General features: G+C 38.2%; 1 protein-coding gene across 1 annotated transcript in view; it reads right to left on the bottom strand.

Annotated features, from left to right (window-relative positions):
* Window positions 1-14,290, bottom strand: part of QSOX1 (quiescin sulfhydryl oxidase 1) — a 46,075-nt gene extending 31,785 nt beyond the window's left edge. The window contains exons 1-4 of the mRNA XM_083358704.1: window positions 14,195-14,290; window positions 9,681-9,729; window positions 8,104-8,206; window positions 3,595-3,685 (exon numbers count right to left, since the gene is read on the bottom strand). Of these exons, the coding sequence (XP_083214830.1) occupies window positions 3,595-3,685; window positions 8,104-8,206; window positions 9,681-9,729; window positions 14,195-14,278 (327 nt within the window). The 5' untranslated portion in view covers window positions 14,279-14,290. The remainder of the gene's footprint in view (window positions 1-3,594; window positions 3,686-8,103; window positions 8,207-9,680; window positions 9,730-14,194) is intronic.
* Window positions 14,291-20,477: the final 6,187 nt, after the last annotated feature.

Below are 20,477 nucleotides of genomic sequence, written 5' to 3' on the forward strand. Positions count from 1 at the left end.
TCCTCTTTTATCCCAAAGTTCACTGAAGGGAATAAAGCAGCCAGAGGAAACTCAGAACTGAGAACAAAGAACTCAGAATAACAAACAACTTTTTTTCAGTGTGCAAACATATCTATAAACAAATAGCTTATTTCTCTCTTCTTTTATGCAGGAACTCATTTGTACTGATTTGCATCAGAGAGCACCATCAATTTAAAGGTGATACTTTACCTTCAGATGTTAGGTCAGGGTTACAGCCCAATAATGGTCATAATACACATAAGATTTTACTATCACTTTTGGTGAGCCACTTGGGGTCCTGGTCTATGGGAAAAGCATTCCAAATAGTACAATACCTCCATTGCCAAAACTGAATCTGGTGCTTTTTATGCTATGGTAGAAGTCTTTGTGTTCAGACTTTGAGAAGTAAATAGGCTTAGAAAACCAGAGGGTACATAAAAACACTAGCATGCACTATGAAGGGCAACATAATGGCTGTCTATTAGTTAGCTCCCCCTTCTCCTCTTTCCAGGAACAAATGATTCTTCCATCTTTAGAAAATCTGGCAGCTAAAAAGAGACATTGGGAGGGAAACAACTAAGATGCTTGGAGCTGAAATCGGGGACTGCTCATCCACACGTTTTCATGCATGGAGAAATCTTCTGTTTTGCCACCACATGTCAGTGTTGCAAGAATCAGAATTTAAATCCTTTCACATGTACATTAAGTTTTACATTAAAGACTTTTTTTGATGTTCTCTACTTAATTTGAAATCAGAAGTTCACGCTTGCTTAGTCTGTCAAAAAAGATTAAAAAAAATCTGGGCGAAATTCACAAAATCCTATTGTCAATGTTATCCATGTTTACTTTAAATGGAAATACTGTTTATAAACAGAAATAATATTCTAATTTACCATACATACGTAACTGTTGTGAAGAAACAAAAGGGATGTCCCTGTCACTTTGAATGAAAAAAGCTAACCAGCAGAAGAAGTATTGCCCTAGTTTTCTCCTTTCATTTGATTTCACTGTGGGTTGTGGGGGTGGATTACGTAAACGAAATTCTTTCACAGGAATTTGTGAAAGAGATGAAGCAATTAGAAGATGAAGCAATTAGAAGTTAAAGATTACTTTGTTCATATTAAGAAAACGTGTTCTGTGAACTATACCATTTGCTTCCTTCAGTTTAACCTTGTCAAGAGATGATATCTGGACACATATGCATAGCATATGCAATGCATATTCATTGCCTTTAATAAAATAAGCACCAGCCAGGGAAGAGGAAGCACCCCCAAAGCTGTAAAACAAATATTTCCTGAATAACTCAGAAATACTAACTTAACCTAACACAGGACAAATAGAAGAGAATATATGTAGTTCAAGGTGAAACTATGGAGTCTTTGGAGCTCTCTGAGCTTGGTTGTTTTGCTTGCAGACATTTCAGTACCCAACTAGATAAAATCATTAGTGCTTGTGGGTGCGGGATTTCCTCCCTACTTTGTACAGTATGGGGGGGCAACTACTCCTTGGTAGTTCCTTGATTAGGGCTGGGGTCCCCAACCCTTGGTCCATGGCCCACTCCAGGCCTTAAGCCTTTCAGAACCAAGCCATGGAAGTTGTGGGTGAGCATGCATGCCTGCCGAACCATCTCCTGTCTCCCCACCTCTCCTGGCCAACAAAGCCAGAAAAGTTGGGGAACTTTGGATTAGGGTATTGTTTTTTACATGGATATTTGCCTGGTTAATCCCTGCTTATTTGGGTGCAGGCTGCTGGGGAGGATGTGCTCCGCTCTTTTTATTTCCTTTTTAGTATTTCTATGGACTCTTTTGAATGGTGTATAAATGAATGGTGTGTAAAAACTACCAAGGAGAAAATCACACCTCCACCAATGCTGGCAGGCAAGCTACTACATGTCTTAACAAACCTCACATTCACTAGCACTGATAATACCTAGTCAAGTAATGAAACATCTGCAAGCAACAATCAAACTCAGAATGCACCAAAGACTTCACAGGACAATTAAACAGTAGAGATGGGGAAATATCTCTATAATAGTTATTGTGGACAGTATCAGGGATTAGATTAATATGTCAGACATTTGCTAAGGGATCATATTACCACACAGTGCTTGACCCACGTAAGATTTTTAGGAAGGAACAGGAAGGAAGAACCAATATACTTTTTATTTATTTCCACAAAACTTACAGGTCTATAACAACATAATAATGTTTAATTAGCCTATTTATCCGTGCATGAGAGCGTGCCCTAAAAACTCACTTTGGGCAGGTTTCCTGGTCAGGTTGATTAAAGGTCATTCCAATGTTACAGGGAATGGGACGATTAGTCATTTGACACCTGCAATGCCTTCAAAACTGTCCTGAAATTTTAGTGCAAAATATAGCACATGGAGTACTAACAGATGCCCAATATCAAAATCTCATTGTGCCTGTTTGGAAAACCCTGTAATTGGTTGCCATTTATTTTCCAAGCACAATGCAGCAATATCTTACAAGTCTGATTGTGCTTTACCTCCTCTCCTTATAACTTAGGGCAGGGGTCTTCAAACCTGGCCCTTTTATGACTTGTACTCTTCAACTCCCAGAATTCCTCAGCCAGCGTGCCTGGCTGAGGAATTCTGGGAGTTGAAGTCCACAAATCATAAAAGGGCCAAGTTTGAAGATCCCTGCCTTAGTGAATCAGCAAAGTGTTTACCTGAGCCACTTTAAGGATTATCTTGCTTCCCAAGACTTACAGAAAGTTTTTTGCCTAAATAACAGCTCTTGCATATTTCTTTCAAGGTCATCTCCCTTAGTTTTTATCCTGTGGAACGTTCTTGTTTTGAAATTACATTCAGACTTCACTCTTTTGGCTGTGTTGTTCCTCTTTATTCAGAACTTCTCAGTTTGAATTGGATAATGATTGCACGTGGATCTCAATTAGTGCAGTTAATGAATTCCAAAAATGGTCACATTATTTGAATTTGCACTATTCAAAGTGATATTTCTATGGAAAATATGGAAATTGGTTCTAGCCCGATGGAAATAGACAGTGAAGAATTTTAAACTAATTAAATATTATAAAGAGGATAAAAAGAACATACTTTTGATTAAAATTTATGGTTAACAAAAACACAAAGTAGTTACAAAAAGCAAAATAAAAACAAAAAAATCTATGAGTGTTTCAATATATCCTATTTTAATGTTGCTACAACCACACTCATGTGTTCAATTACATCAAATTTTTGCTCCAATGTATTATAACAAGACTCTTTTTTAAAACTTGTACTCTTCTGACAGAATCTTTCTTTTCTCCATTTTGCACACACAAAGATTGGCAGCGTCTAAAACCCCAACTGCAAATGCACATATGTAAGTCTCAATTGCAATAGCCTTGCGTTAATGTGATCACATTAAAGACAACCACTAAACCAAATATATTATTTGAACTCACACTAATTGCTATCTACCTGTATTTTAAGTTTTGATCCAATTTCAAGTCTTTTTTAATTTTATATTAGAGGCCTCAAAGGTTTTCTGTGTGGAGAAGCAAGATATAAATTTAATAAATAATAATACTGACTCTGATGTGTATGTTGAACAATCAATTAAGATTCACCTCTCTGCTCAAAAAGGAGTCATCCTCATCAAATATCAGGGCCAAATAAGTCACGTTGTTTACCAGGAAGAAATCACGAAGTTCCGTCACACTGAAAAAGATGAAGAACATTATACACTGTTCCAAGTACAGATTAATATTTCTTATGCAAATTAACTTGCCCATTGCCTCCTGTTATAGGAGATTTTACCCAACCAACTGCTAAGCATTTCTTTCTCAAAGGAACAGCAATAAATTTTTAATCTAACTGGAGTTTTGATCTTATATGAGAATATAGGAATGCAAATTTCTACCCTTTAAAAAATCTGGCCTATTTTCTCTTTTCCAAATATGGCAGCTACATATATATATCAGCGATGGGGGGGGGGAATTTCAGCTATTACATCTGTACTTGTTAGTATTACAAGAAATAAAGAACAACTATCAAAAGTGACATTCTTGTGCAAAGTCTCCACCTCCACAAAAATATAACTAGGGCTTTCATCAGTGTTCCTTCATATAGCCAATACCTCATTGTATTGGTATCACCCCCAGCCTTCATCATCCAGTACTGACAGTGTACCCAGGTTGAAAAAGGCTGGTTTATCTCATTTTAAGATTATTTTTACATTGAAATGCAAAACCAACATGTCCTGAAATAGGTGAGATGTACTGTATGTTATGGAGTTGGGGCAGAGAACCAAGATAGGGTATTATTTCTGGTGGATTTTTTTTAAAAAATGAACAGCAAGGAAGAAAGCACTTCATGTGTCTGGAGAAATCACTGTTTCTAAAGATCCTTCCTCTGGTAATTAGGACCCTTTTCTTTTCTTTTTTCCTTCTTTTGACAAGGTAGTGATTGATTTAATGATAGTTTGACATTTGCTTTGGCTTGCTTTTATTTGTTTGCATCCTGCCTTTTATTAGTTTAGAAATAAGTCAAGGTGATGAATACATCCAATACACCTTCTTTCTATTTTCCCCACAACAGCCACCCTGTGAGGTGGGTTGGGCTGAGACAGAATGACAGGCCCAAAGCGACATCCAGCTGACTAAAACGGGAATTGAACTCATGGTCTCTGGCTTTCCTGTCCTGCATCACCCCTGCAAGTCATCTGATCACAATTCAGGCACTTGGCAACCGGCTTGATTTTTTTTCACAGTTGAAGTGTTTTGTGGTCACGGGATCACAATTTGCAAATCTTCCCAGCGAACAAAATTTCAGTTTCAATTGTAGCCATAAGTAGTGGACTACCTGTAATGTTTTCCAAGAGAACAGAAGAAAGAATGCTTTTTCATACTTAATCAGTTTTACATAATTATGAATAATTGTTTTGAGTTTTTTTAAAAAAAATTATCCCTAATTCCAGAATCAGAGAAAAAGCAAGGCAAAGATAATAATAAAGTCGGAAGGGACCTTGGAGGTCATTTCTCCAACCCCCTGCTCAGGGACGAAACACTATACCATTTCAGACAAATGGATGTCCAGTCTCTTAAAAACCTCCAGTGTTGGAGCATTCACAGCTTGTGGAGGCAGGTTGTTCCACTGGTTAATTGTTCTAACTGTCAGGAAGTTTCTCCTTAGTTCTAGGTTCCTTCTCTCTCTGGTTAGTTTTCATTCGTTGCTTCTTGTCCTGCCTTCAGGTATTTTGGATAATAGCTTGACTCCCTCTTCTTTGTGGCATCCCCTGAGATATTCGAACACTGCTATTATGTCACCCCTCACCCTTCTCTTCATTAAACTAGACATACCCAATTCCAGCAACCGTTCCTTATATGTTTTAGCCTCCAGTACCCTAATCATCTTTGTTGCTTTTTTCTGTACTCTTTCTATAAATAAATAAATAAATAACCCACAGCCAGCTAAACTCCAATCTGGTATGTCTCCCATGTCTAGGTATCCAATTCAAGTCATTCTAGGCTTGCTTCCTTACAGGAGCCTTACAGTCACATTTTTAATACATTTTTATGTCAAACCTTTACCAAGCAAAAAATGTCAGATTTTACTAAGATGTCTGTCCAAGGTTTTCTTGATCACTTCAACGTATTTGCATTCTTCTAATCCTTGTCCACCAAGGTAAGAAAAAGCCTCATCACACATTCCAAGTGAACTATCAGCTCTAATGCATAAACATTTTTTAAATGAAAAATCAATAGGTTTGATTGTCCAGTGTGTTGTCAGGTCTTCAAGATAGAATAGGTCAAGAAACAGAAAACCACAAGAAATACTCAAACTCTACTTTATTATTAAGAAATAATATATTATAATATATTAAGAAATCTGATAGGTATGTAGAAGTCTCAAGATGATTTATAGACAATGATTCATTAAATGAGCACTTGTTACAACACTATATTATTCAAATACTATAAGCTATAACTTGTCTTTTAATGTTTAACAACTACGCATCATTTACTGAGTCACTGTTTATAAACTTTATAAAATGAATCATATGTAATATTCTAAATTTGTGAGCTGATGGTTATCTGCAAAACATACAACACCAAATAATGAAATGTCAGTTCTGCTAATCACTCAATTCCTTACAAGAGAATATGAACGTATTATGAATGGATATTTCTCTCCACAAAATAAAACTAGAAATAAACAAATATAATTAAACTGTTAATTGTCAGAGAAGGATAAAATTGCAGAATCTTTGAAAAGAAACCTGCTGTTTTCTTCATTTCTGGGACTCAACAACAATGTGGAAATCATCCCTCATGGTGAAATACAAAATTAATTTAAGAACTTATTGGTTGGGAAAGATGGAAATCTTAATTCAACTTATCTGGGGGGAGGTGCAAGTCTGAGGAAAACTAAGTTATACACTTCGGCACAAACAAACATGACATTCGGGTAGGCCACAGAAGGGAGGAGGCTGATATTAATAGACAAAGATGGTAGTTCTCTTTTTAGAATTTATAACCCTGCATCTGTGGGTCTATATAACTAATTGATTAACCAGATAAAGAGGGGCAGCTGACTGCCCATTGTTGACAAGGCTCTCCTAGTTAAGGGACCCTTGCTTTATTTTATGGGACCACGGCTGTTCTCTCAAGGAGGCTGGTGCCTCCTTTCCTGGATATTAGACACTGATAAGATGGTTTGGGGTTTGCCATTTGCTCTTCCTTTTTTCCCTTGGAGCCTGGTTTTACGGTCTGTTGTTTCCGTGATATTCTTTTTATACTGTTTCATGTATTGCTAGCCACCCAGAGTCATTTAGAATCAGGCAAATCAAGCTGAATAAAGATTTTATCAAAGGCAATTATAACTTGGATTACAGAAGTAAGACATAATCTCTTTTGTAAGACAAGCAACGTTAGAATATTCTTCCTACAGTATTCTTTCACAAGGCGGAGAAGAATCTGGGTTGGCACAATCAAAGGCATTTTGGTAATCAGCGAAAAACATATTGACCTCTTTGGGGAATTCTTTGACTTTCTCAATTATCCAGCCTGCATCAGCAAAAATGTCTTGGGCTTCTTAGGCTTTTCTAAAATCACCTTAAACATCTGACGCATCCCTTTCCATTTAGGGCTCTAATCTGCATTGGACGATTCTATTTTGCTAGCATGTGAAATTAAGGCTATTGTGTGGTAGATCACAGACTCTATTAAGTCTCCTTTCTTTGGTCTCAATACGTAGATTGATCTCTTCAATCTGGTAACCACTATGTCCACATTTGCTCCCTTAACTTGGTTAAAATCTTGCAATTTGGTTAAAATATTTGCAATAGTTCTATAAATATTCCATCAATTCATGTAGCCTCCTGACTTGATAATAACTGTGATGTAACATCATCTTCTATTACTATTCAAAAACCTAGTCAACATAAAAATATTAGAAACCTTCCAGAAAACAAAAATAACAGCTATTTTTAAAACATTTTTCTACAATCGTTAGAAATTAATTATTGTATCAAGATCAACAATCACATAAATAATTAATAATGTACGTTCAATCCATGCAGCACAGTACAAGCTGATTTTAATTAAATATATACATTGTTCTCATTTTTTAATGTTCTGTTTTATTTATTTATTAAACTTTTATGTCATCCATCCCACTGTCAAGTGACTTTCTAAAATGGTTTGCTGGCATGGGCAAATTCTCCATGATGATTTTTCAACATGGAAGATGTGTGTGTGTGTGTATCAATCACACATACATATATAAGTAATACACACTCAGCAGTACAAATCACAAACCAGATTTATCTGTTCACATTGATTCACTATAGTCTCTACTTTCTTTTCCATTTCTCTGTTATCCTTCTCATAAATGATTTTAGATCTCCTTTGGTACAGGGATCTGATACCTTCAGTTTGCTAATTGTATAGGACAACACTATCCTACGATATAAGATTGTTGTAATGAAGCACTTCAAATATCTAATGCAATGTAAATGCTCAGGTTTCAGAACCCAAAGCCCTTTTACATATTCTGTTGGGTTGAAGGAAAAACGTCTAGCATGCATACTGATGCTTAAAAGGAATAGTTTGTCTTGCAATCTCTTTTCAAATTACCTTGTTGGCCGCAGAGGTGGGCTGGCAGAAGGCCACTTATCTTCATGACTCTCCATTAAAGTGATTATGGTCCCTCTTAGAGACTCAATGTTTTTTTCATTATCTGTAGAGGAAAGAAAGCATACCATTGTGAAATCCCAGTCAACCAGTATGACTAAGTCAAGGTAACTCAAGATAATTCAAGTTACCCCAGAAGATATCATGCATGGGCAAAGTCCCAGCAGCTTCTACCATCTGATTACTGGGGACTGTTGCCAACACATGCTTTCCAACTGCTTAAGTAAAAGGATTCTTTTTTTCCCCTGATTAGTCTATCATTTGTATCCATGTAGAGAGTACACAGGAAATGATCACATCACGAAAATAACCTTTATAGATTTTTCAACGTCAAATCTCTAAATATGGAACAAGAGGAACTGAGCTGGTTTTTCCTCCCTGAACTGCTGCTTAGAGGAAGATAAGTTCCAGTCACCAATAGGTTTGCAGTAGCTTATTTATCTCTCTATGCCTGCTGTATCCCCCTAAAGTTCAATTTTCAGTTGAGAATTGAGGGACAAAAGTAAACATGAGAAACTGAGACTAGCCACTCAAACATAACTCTTCTGCCAAGGAGCCCCTCCCAACTTAGTTCTTACATGGCTCATCCCAGAGTACAGTACTTCCTGAAGAGGGATTCCCTCTACAGAGAGTCTGAGTAATTCTCTTGACTAAGAACTTCAAAAATGTTGTCTAACAAGTACCACCAATAAAGGAAGAATAATTGTTTAGTCCTCCTGTAGTTCAAGAAGCAATCAACAGCATCTATTAGAGTTCATGAAGAGATGAACTTAGATGCTGGTCTTTGGGCTGCAGCAGGCAATCTTCATGCAGCAATGGATTAGCACTTTCTACTTTGCTTTTAGATTTTGCTTCTTCTTCTGGAGCTTTTGATTCTATGATGCCCCCCCCCACGCACACACACACACACACACACACACTATGGCATGTCCATATTGCAGCCTAATGAATATGCTGAGAATTCTTTGTTACAGATTCTTACGTTTCTTCAAAGAGAAATACTTTTTGGTTATCCCTAGAGACAGAAAGCTGCTAAAATAAGGCAGCATTCGCATGGTTTATCTGGAAATGTAAAACCCAACCACAACTGGTTATAGTTTAATTTTGTTCAGAACAAAAAGAAAGCATGTGTTATTCTGAAGAATGTTAAGCCTGTAGATTTTAACCTTAATACACAAGAGAAAGTCAATCCATATGTTCTTTTCTAAATAGGTTAATCAGGTTCTGATTTACCCATAACCCATATTATTTATTTGGATGCAGAATTTTGGCATCTCAAAATGGAAGTCCCAGTCTGCTGATCTAAGAAGGACAGAAATATCTTTCAGTCCTTGCCCAAATGAAATATGTAACAGAAGTGTGGAAAAGGAATGAGATGTCTCAAAAAAACTGCATTACAAGAACAGTCATATTACATGGTGGATCATTTCTCTCTTTGATAAGCATGACTTTCCTTGGGGTATAGAAAGAGACTATTTAGTTGCCACTTTACTGACAAGAATTCTGCATATGGTACATACTGTTGAATTTTATGCCATCCTCAGGTTTCTGGGAGAACGTCTTGAAAAACTGGAAAGAAATAAACCAGGTTGTCAGATTCTGCTTTTAAACTTTTTTTTGTAGTATATTAAGCAACACAATTGCCCAGTTGTAATCTGAAGTTCTCACTCATCAGCCTACAAGCTGGAGAGAAGTATATAGATTGAGACAGGGAAAAATTACCAAGGCTGTTTTTTGTTGATATCTTCCCTCTCTGTTCACTTTTGGAAGATCTGAAAAAACTAGGTTAGGAACAGATCATTATGAAGAAAATCTTCCTATATTGTCACTAAAAATCAATACCAACCTGATGGCACATTATCAATCTATCAATATATCCATATCTTTCTGTTCAAAACTGTCCTTTTGTTAAATCATTGTGTATATTATACCTTGATTTAAAAATCCCTGTGAATTGTTATTTTAAAAATAAATTAAAATTAAAATGCTTCTTTCAATTCTACTGCATTTTGTTCTGGGATCCTGTCAGGCCCAAGTGACAATCAACATATGAAGAGTTCAAGTTCAAGGAATTCTACCTATTATACAGGAATCTCCCCAGACTGTTTGTCTTCCTCTGGGAACAGATAAATAAGGTTCCATGAAGCTGGGGTGGGTGGTGGGTGGAGTCCTGGATCTCTCGTGACTGTGCAACAGTTCTAGGATTACTCGCCATTTGATTCCTCCTCCTTGCCAAGTAGGGAATTTCCCCACAAATCCAGAAAAAATACCCCATTTTCAGTTGCAGATAAGCAACTAAAGAATGCTGGTCATTGAATAGGGAGGATGTAATGACAGAACTGGAAAAGCATCCTCAAGAAAAATAATGTAGCTTTAATAAAATAAATAAATAAAACAGCTATAGACCTATTATAGAAGACTTACCAGGAGCTCCACTGGTTTCCAACTTGTTAGCTACATTTGTTTTATGGGTTATGTGTTGCTCAGGAAACTGCTAATTGATTCAAACACTCTGATGTATATGCTGTACCTGTGGGGTTTCCACATTTTTCTAATATAGAACAGAAAGTTCTTTGAGATCTTAAAAAGTACAAGTAGTATGAGACAGTGTGTGTATCTTGTTTTGTAAACTACTTCCAATATCCTAATTGTTTCTAATTTAACAGATTTTTTTCCTCCAAAGTTCTGGACATATACTATTAACACGAAATCTAATATCAACAGAGAAAAAATGCCAGAGGGAAAAATTAATCAATAATCTATTTATTAGCAAAAATACCAGATTAAAGAATAGTTTATGTAGTTACAGATATTAAAAGGTTATGCCAGAAATATAAAATTGCTAGGCTCAGTTGAACCAGTAATTGTAACCAGTAAAAACTTTCTATAGGCTCCAGAGAAAGGATATCTTAACTCCTAACTTTGTTGTCATATTTGCCCCCAAACCAGACAAAGTTGTCAATAAATATACTATTTCTTCAGGTGTTTTTATGCCCCATTAAACCCTAATTCTTATGTTCTCCATCTGTTCCTAATCATAGCACACATCTACATGAATACCTTGTAGGGAATCTATAAAGCTTCTCTTTTCACCCAGGTCCTGTTAGGTTATTCGTTTTGCCTTCCTACTTCCCTCATTTTTAAAAAATTAATATGCTCTCACAGTATTTTCTTTAAAACTGTTTGTTGCATGCGCATGAGCACGCGCGCGCACACACACACACACACACACACACTTTTCTCCAACTGGTTTGCAATAAAATTGTCCCAGAAAATTTCAAACTATATTGTCTCAGGCAGTTACATTCCCTCAGTGCTGGTATCATGTCTGAGCATGAGGATGTGATTTTTTGTGTGTGTGCTAAGGTGAATATTTATCTTTTTTGCCCCTTTTTATATCTCCTCCAAAATATATCTATCACTCATTTGAAATAAAACTGCAAATTAAGTCTCTAATTATTCCGTGGGAAAAATCCATCCCTATGCTGCCAGTGGCATTGGATAGGCAAAGTAACAGAACTCAATTACCAAGCAAATATGCCTTCCCTTTCCTATGTTGACTCTTTTGGAGAGGTTTATAACATGCCCTGCCAGCTGTGTGCATTCCACCTGATCAAATGTACACAAATCAAGAGCTTGTGTAATAGGTCAGGCTTTAGAGATTTAACAAAATACAAGGAAAAGGAAGCAGAAAATGCCACATCAGCGTGTAACAAAACCTGAATGTAAACCCAGGAAAGGAAGGGAAAGAAGAACACTTATATATGTAAATAAGAAAGTTCAGTTTAGATGAGGCAAGTTCCTGGAGATGGATAAGATTGCTTTTCTTCTTAAATAACTGCATGGTGAGGATTAATTCAGATGCAGGGTCATAAATTCTAAAAAGTGAACTACCCTCTTTGTCTATTATTATCAGCTTCCCCCCTTCCAAGCCTAATTTACTTGCTTTTCCCCCTGAAAATTGAGGCAATAGGATTCTGTTCTGTTTCTTTACAGTGAAAACCTCAGCAACAAGGATCCTGGGCAACATTCTGTAGGTGTAATACTATCTCATATACCTTCAACAAAGGAAAGCTTTGACTCAGGAGAAGCAGATTTACAGAAGGGCACCCAATGATGCAGCTTCTTTGGTGCCAAGAAATAAATTTGAATCCATGGATGTCTACCATTACTATATATTAGCATTCTTTTCAATAATTACAATGAATCTCAGAAGTATGCACTGGCTCCCTCCAGCCAACCAATCAACAATATGGAAGTAACCTAATAATGCAAGTTGTGTCCAATCCATGAAATCCACACTATACAGTAAATTTCTACACTTCAAATTGGTAGCTATCTCAACCCAACCACTCATCCTTAGAGGCTATATGGCCAGCTTGCTGAAGGCTTGGCTTCAAGGTGCCAGCAAAGATGCCACTCCTTTTACAAACAGTTTGTGAGTGCAGAAAAATCACCTATATCCATAAACTGTTTGTGAAAGGGGTGGCAGACCTGGCACCTGAAACATGGCTGGCCAAGGTCAACAATGTTGCTTTATTTGAAATATCTTCAGCTGAGTTTTGTGTCTTTCGGCAAGATCAGCACCAAGGTCAGAGAAGGTGTGTCTTTGATGTGGTACCTTACCTGTGGATCAAGGGCTTTGCTCCTGAGATACTGGGATAGGAGTTTCTGCATGTTCAGTGCAGCTGTGGAGGCAAGCTGGGGATTTTACAGGTGTATTTACCTGGCAGGATTCAGGGCTGGTAGTTTCAACCCTGATGTGCTGGAGGCTGGCTCTAACAAAGCCTAGACGTTCCTGGTTCTGTGGCAACAAATGGTTTCTCTAATTTCAGGGTTGCAACATCTAGGTAGGCATATATCAGACCTCATTTTTATCTCAAAGTGATTAAGAGATCTGCTATGAGCAGATCCAAATGTTCCAGGTGTGATGTATAACCACCTAAAACCTCCTTGAGGCAAAGGGACCCAGTCTAATAGACTTTCCCAAGCACACAATAGATTCAAATGCTTTCCAGAGAGCTTAAACAGTTTCTCAGATCTCTGGTGAGCTGTTTAGTTCAATGTCTGGTGTGCCACTGCAATGGGAGGCAAACTGGATACTAAATAAGATCAGCCTTAAGGTGCCTCTTTTGGAAGGCTGAGCCCTGGGAAATGAAGTACCAAAAATGATATCAGGAGTACCAATAGAGAAAGATAAAACATAAATCCAACAAAGCATGGTCTTCGCTAAAGCAAAAGTAAGCTCCTTTTTTCTCTAATTGAGTCAGTAACGGTCATCCATTAGTCCTGTTCAGAGTTTCTAATTCTCTTTTAGGGAAAAGTCAAGAGAGAAATTTCCCACTTGGCTATTGTAACTAATTGTATAGTATTTCACTGACAAAATCGCTCAGATTCATCAAAGTTTTGATTCCTCATAAATAAAGTCTTTAATGATGACTAGAATACCCTCTAACCCTATTATCTGGGATTCATTTTGGCCTATGAACTGCAAGGCAGTGAACTGTCTTTAGATTGTCCTCTGCTACTTGCAATCTGGATCCATGTCTGTTTCTGGCTGTGGTAAGAGTCACATCTGTACAGTACAATTAATCACTAACCAATAGATAAAAGGGTGGGCACGGGTCACAACATGTAAGTTAGTGAGATCATCGAAGTGTATAGTGCCAAATTTTCTCTTTTTTTTCCCCACCAAAAATTCCAGGAAGAAATCATGTAGCACTTCTGAAGAGTTTGCCAACTGAATTCAGCTACACAAATTTCTAAAGGACACAAAAAGAGAATTTGGGGATACTGCAAGTTGCCCCTCCTGAGAGATCATCAGGTACAAGTGCTTCCAACTTCCTTACAGAATGTACCAGATGGTACCGTATGCCTCTCTACCAGACTTTGCTATGCTCAGCAATCTAATGCTGGTCCCAAATGGAGCAAAAAGATCTAGATCAACTGTTCCTGGGATCCTGGTCTATAACTTCCCAAAATCATGCTGGTTGGAGAGAACAGGAATTGTAACCCTCAGCAACAGAATTTTTACCTTTACAGTGGGATAGCTCTTTATTCCAAATTTATAACAGATGTTCTTATTGGAAAAATCAGCACAATCAATAGCTCCCAGCATCACAGCAGGTCTCCAGTCTAGAAGGGAGGAAGACAACAAAAATTCATATTTTTCCAATATGTGAAAACATATAACTGAGTGTTTATAAAATAACCAGATAGCCAGGAGCTGTTCCTTAATTTTTTGTTCTGTGCAACATCCAAGACATAAGGGGAGAGAGAGAGAGAGAGACAGAGACAGAGACACACAGAGAGAGAGAGACAGACAGAGAGATGGAGGGAGGGAGGGAGAGAGAGAGAGAGAGAGAGAGAAATAGTTCTCCAATTTGTGAGATTTGCTGATCCTTTTTGACATCAAGAGAACAAGCAGAAAAATCGCTGGCTATTAACTATTAACTCTAGCTTTTCAAATTGAGTAATTCGTATTTTGGCAGTAAAGTCTGTAAAACTCTATATGACCCAAAATCATCTTGAATCCCATTCTAATTTAGACAAAATATTTGGACCTTGTTTAAGAAATTACCACTAACTTAGTCATGATGTAATTTCCAAAAGATTCTCAAATGAAAGGTGCTATAAAAACTTTTAAGAAAAGGAAAAGGTTTGCCCAGTTGAAAAAGTTATAGCTGGTACAAAATGTAGCTGCATTATATCTCTGTTTCACAAGCGACATTGTTTGCCAGTGTACTTCCAGCGCAGTTCAAGATAGCTTATAAAGCCCTTCGTGACACAAGGCTGGGTTGTCTTAGGGACCACCACTTTACAATCACTCCTACCCATCCCATTAGGTCCAGCATTAAAAGCGCTTTCCGGGTCCCATCTATTAGGGAATGCCATCTGATAGGACCCCAAATGAGAGCTTTTTTTGCTATGGGGCCTGCTGTTTGGAAGACACATCATTCTCACAAACATTAGATTGGCCCCAACATTGTTGGCCATTTGCAATAGATTAAAAGCAAGATTCTATCACCAAGCCTGATTTATTGACCTATAAGGCCCTTCACGGCAGGGTTATTTTAGGGACCACCTATTTACAATCACTCCTACTCATTCCATTAAGTCCAGCAATAAAAGTGCCATCAAATCATTTTCAACTCCTAGCTAGGGAGTTGTACCTCAGTGTACTCAGAGGTTTTTGATATGCTCCAAGTCACAAACAGCAGGGACACACTAGGCTTTCCACGAAATACTGTGGTAAGGAGGGAAAGAAAAGGGCCACTTCGCAAAGGAAAAAGGGAGGAGATATATTGTTATGGAAACCAAACATGGCATTCAACAAGGGTGTGGGAGGCTAAGGAAATAACAACTATGCATCCATTACCACATAAATCAAGGGACTCAACATCAGCTCTTCTTATTTGCATGATGAAGTCATGATGCATATGGTCCATTTTGATGTCATCGTGGCTGTTTATGAATGTTACTGGAGCCACGTGTTATTTTTTTCAGATGAACTGAAACTGATTAACACCAGGCATGTGATAAAAGGCCTTCTGTTTAAGCCATGTAAGACAAAGTCTAGGGATCATATTTCAACTTAAAATGATGTATTTTCATCACACGATCTGAACTTTGTAAACTGCATTGCCTAAATTCAAATCAACCTGCTAGTTGTAGCTTTTAGCTTGATCCGAATTTACCTGAAAAGCCGTTTTGCTGTTTCAGAAATATTTAATCAGAAAACCAAGCATGTGTTCTTCTCCCAAAAGGCCATTGTCACGTTTTTTTTTCATAATAAGAAGGATGGGAATGACAGTGAGAAGACAGGAATATAGTCGCAAAGATGCCTCAGAGTGCTGATTATGAATAGTCCAAAATTATCTAAAAACCACCCGGTTGAGGAAAGTTGGACTATGAGATTAATCCCCAAGATCAACATACGGAATGTGACAAAGGATACAGTTATCTCTTCCCATAGATCCAAAAGCAGCCAATAACTATTTTCTACACAACACATTCCTTTTTTTCCATTTTGCCGCTGATTCAGCAGGATCTTAGCAAAATCCTTTCATCTCCTCTTCCCCATATGCAAAATTTCAGTAATCAGAATACTGTTAAAACTTCTCCTGGTTAAAAGGATTACATTTGCTTCCTGACATGTCAAGTGTTTTTTCTAGAAATAAGAGTACAAAACTGCTCTGTGTCTTTAGAAATGAAGCAGCATACTGGGAGTCCTCAATTTACAACCATTCATTTAGTGACCATCTGAATTTACAACAGCACTGGAAAAAATGATTTATGACCATTTTTCACATTCACGACTGTTGCAGCATCCCCATGGTCACATGATCAAATATGTCACTTGGCAACTGACTCATATTTATGACAGCTGCAGTTTCCCTGGGTCATGTGATCATATTTTGCGAAATGAATGGGGAAGCTGGATTCATTTAACAACTGTTGCTAATTTAACAATTGTGGTGAATCACTTAACAACTGTGTCAAGAAAGGTTGTAAAATGGGGCAAAGCTCACTTAACAAATGTCTCACTTAGCAACATGCATTTTGGGTGCAATTGTGATCATAAGTCGAGGACTAACTATATGAGCTGAAGAAATAAGCAGAGAAAGGAAGAGAATGGGTAGGAGGGAAATCAGGAGAACACAATTTATAGAGTAGCCGTTCTGCTCTGTGCCTTGTAGTTGGGGAAGGGAGGGCAAGGGAGACTAGTCAAGATAAGAGTTCTATTCTATTCTACTTCCTACTGTTAGGGCGGGATCTTTAACATGTTCTATGTTTATATGCACTGAGTGGGTACCCCTCCGATCCCCTTTGAACCTTTGATTTTTCTAGAGGGTTATGGACCTGTTTCAGGTTTGCAAATTCTGGAAACCATAAGTTAAAAGTCCCTAAGGAAGAGGGACAAAGAACCAGTGAAACACTGAATGAAAACAGCTTAATTCTTTCCATTTAAAGATCAAGGCAAATGTTGGGATCTACCATGGACCATTCATTTTATTTCCCCTATCTTGATCCAATAGCTTCCTGTCACTCCATAGCCTGTAGTTCCACACAAGAAACAGAAGACGGGGAAGAAAAGATCTAACCAAGGCATTTATTTGATTATAAAATATAGAACTTTACAAGTTATGCTTTTATGGAACATTTGCAACTTCCACACTCACCACGTGGAAGGACTCTGTAAGAAAGACCTAAGCTAACCTTTTTCTTCAGGTCTTGGTCTTCCCTTGTCGACTACTACACCCCTTATTGTAATTTTGTATGACATTGGTTGGGAAATATGGAACCTACAATCCAACACAATGAAGAATGAAAAGACAGAAGAATGCTGGCTTAGGTACTAATTACTTCCTGATTTCTAGGCACAAAGCAATAATTGTTCCACATGGGGGGGAAAACACAAATTAACTTCCATGGGAAGGTTTAAGAAAATGTCATTCTGTCCAGTCAACCATTTGAAAGACTTTTTGGCAGAAATCTTGCAGCAAGTTAATCTATGGATTTAGGACTGTATTTTTCCCGGATCATAAGCAAAAACTACAAATGTTCTCCCGCACAAAAGTTTCCTGCTCACATAAATTATATATATACACACTGGGCTATGATTTGTATAAAGTATTGTATTGTATTGTTCATTATATTATGATTTGTTCTCAGAGAGTTCTTTTTTCATTTCCATAAAAACCCTATGAGGTAAGTTAGAATGAAATTCCCTAGTGCAAAATAAGCTACTACACTCCATAGCTGTTCAGGGCTGCTCCAGGTTTCCTCAGCATTCTGTCTTCTGCAGTATACAGGTTATCTTGGGTACAGTACAGGTAGTCCTTGACTTACAACAGATCATTTAGTGACCATTCAAAGTTACAACGGTACTGAAAAGTTGTTACTAACTTAACAACTGCAGTCATTCACTTAAGACTGTGGCAAGAAAGGTGGGAAAAGGGCAAAACTCACCTAGCAACATACATTTTGGGCTCAACTGTGGTCGTAAGTCAAGGACTACGTGTATGATGTGACCAGCATTAGGGAAGACCAGATCGTGTAAGCGGCAGCTAACACAAAGCTTCAGCATTAGGCAAGCTAGCCAGTTTGGTGTTGTGATTAAGGCACCGGCATAGAAACTGGAAGACTGTGAGTTCTAGTCCTGCCTTACAACAAAGCCAGCTGGATGACCTTGGGCCAGTCACTCTCACCCAGCCTTAGGAAACTGGTCAAAAATCTTGCCAGGGAAACTGCAGGGACCAGATCAAGCGGTCATCAGGAGTCAAAAACTGACTTGAAGGCACAAAAAATTGGTATAACTACTGCACAGAACAACACATTTTGCCTGCTGAGTTTTAAACTTTCACTGCAAATGTCTTCAAAAAGCCGTGCCTTGAGTAGACTCAAATCAGGTTGTCCACAGCCTATGCTTGGGAAAGAGACACTCAACCGGCAAGCTACTTTTAAACAAATGTTCTATATTAATTATTTTTATTTTTACATGAAATGCACATAAGGGAGACTTGGCAAGCTACTCTTTCCATTGCCTCTGCATAGATTTTGCTTTAAAAGGTGTTTTGCCATTGTCAACTCTTGCCAGAGTGGAATATTTCCAACTCCTACATATGATCCATCCCAAGAAATTCCCAAATAGGCTCTGTTGAAAACAAAAACAAGGAAACTGTCTCCACTGGTAGGGATGAAACGGGATCAGAGGGAGAACAAAATTGCAACTACGAGTGAAAAAAGTGTGTGGTGCAGAACGTGACTGCCTCAAGAGCCAAGACTTTCCTGAACAGAGCCAAGGAAAGAGTTTAAGACGTTAAGTCAGAACCTTGACTGTACTGTTTGCTGGCAAGGAAAACCCCTTAAAGGAGGCAATTGAATACACTTGCACAATTTTACTTTCCAATTTATGCCTAATTTATTTCCTCTCCCAAACTAGTATTCTTTCCAAAAATGCAGACGACACAGATATACAATGCACAACTTTTTTTAAAATCTGTTATCTAAAAGTTGCATTAGATCAGGGCTTTTCAACCAGCGGTACGGGTACCACCTGTGGTACATTGACACCTGGCAGGTGGTACGCGACCATCCTAGAAAAGTGGTAGTGGGGGAGGGGAATAAGCTGAACTGGTGGCAGCACCGCACAAGCCTGAGCGAGAGACAGCTGGAGCTGTAGGGCTCTCAGGGCTCAGAGGAAGCGCCAGGATCAGCGCCAGGATCCACCTGGAGCTCGGCGCTGATCCTGGCACTTCTGCTGAGCCCAGAAGAAGCACCAATCAGCTGGAAAGAAGCACTGATCCTGGGTGTCTGCTGAGCCCAGAAGAAGCGCCCATCAGCTGGAATGTTGCAGCATCTCCAGGGTCTTGTGATTTACATTCAGATGCTTGGCAACTGATTCATATTTATGATGGTCACAGTGTCCCAGGGTCATGTGAAGTGACCAAAACCTGCTGCAACCACCCAGCAGATGGGGGGGAATAAAAACCAAACAACCCACCACCACCACACCACCCCCGCTGCCAATCCTCAACAGAAATGCTCACAACAATGAAAACCTTGGACAGGAGGAAGGGCGCCGCCGGGTGGGCAGGCAGGTGTCTTGCTCGGCTGTGGCTTAGGGGGCACTTTTTCAGTACCATTGTAACTTCGAACAGTCACTAAGCGAACTGTTGTAAGTCGAGGGCTCTGTACTTTATCACTTTTTTCCTTTTTTTTTTTGGTCATCAAGTTTTTGACACTTTGCTAGGCGACTGGTGGTACTCGGATGTTGCCATATCCTAAAAGTGGTACAATGGGTGAAAAGGTTGAAAAGCCCTGCATTAGATCACTTGAGTTTGCTATTGTAGTGAGATCTAAATCTCATCTAACAGGGATGATATACTGTGCTACAAATGTTTTAACATAATTGAGGAGGAGGAGGAATATTCTACAATTATTTCCTCTCAAGAGGTTAATTTCAGATCAGAAAACATATAAAAAGGAAATATATTTATCCCTTAATAACTCTGGCTCTAAAAACATGTAATGCTTTTTCCCATACATTTGTTTCATTTTTTTATCCCAGGCATAATATATCATTATAGCCTCTTAATAGTAGCACAAGGCAGCATACAGTATTCCAGAGAGTAAATACAGTATCACATAAAAGAAAAAGGTTTCTTCCTCATTTTCACCACAAAATATATTTGGCAGTAATGTGGCACACTTACATTTGGGCAATTTTCCATTCTACCTGTGGAGCTGAGAACTCTAAACAAAGATGCATCTTAAATATAGAAGTCTCTAGCAGTTTCTTCTCAGTCTTGGAA

Source organism: Vipera ursinii (assembly GCF_947247035.1).
Source record: "Vipera ursinii genome assembly, chromosome: 3".
NCBI classification, from domain to species: domain Eukaryota; kingdom Metazoa; phylum Chordata; class Lepidosauria; order Squamata; family Viperidae; genus Vipera; species Vipera ursinii.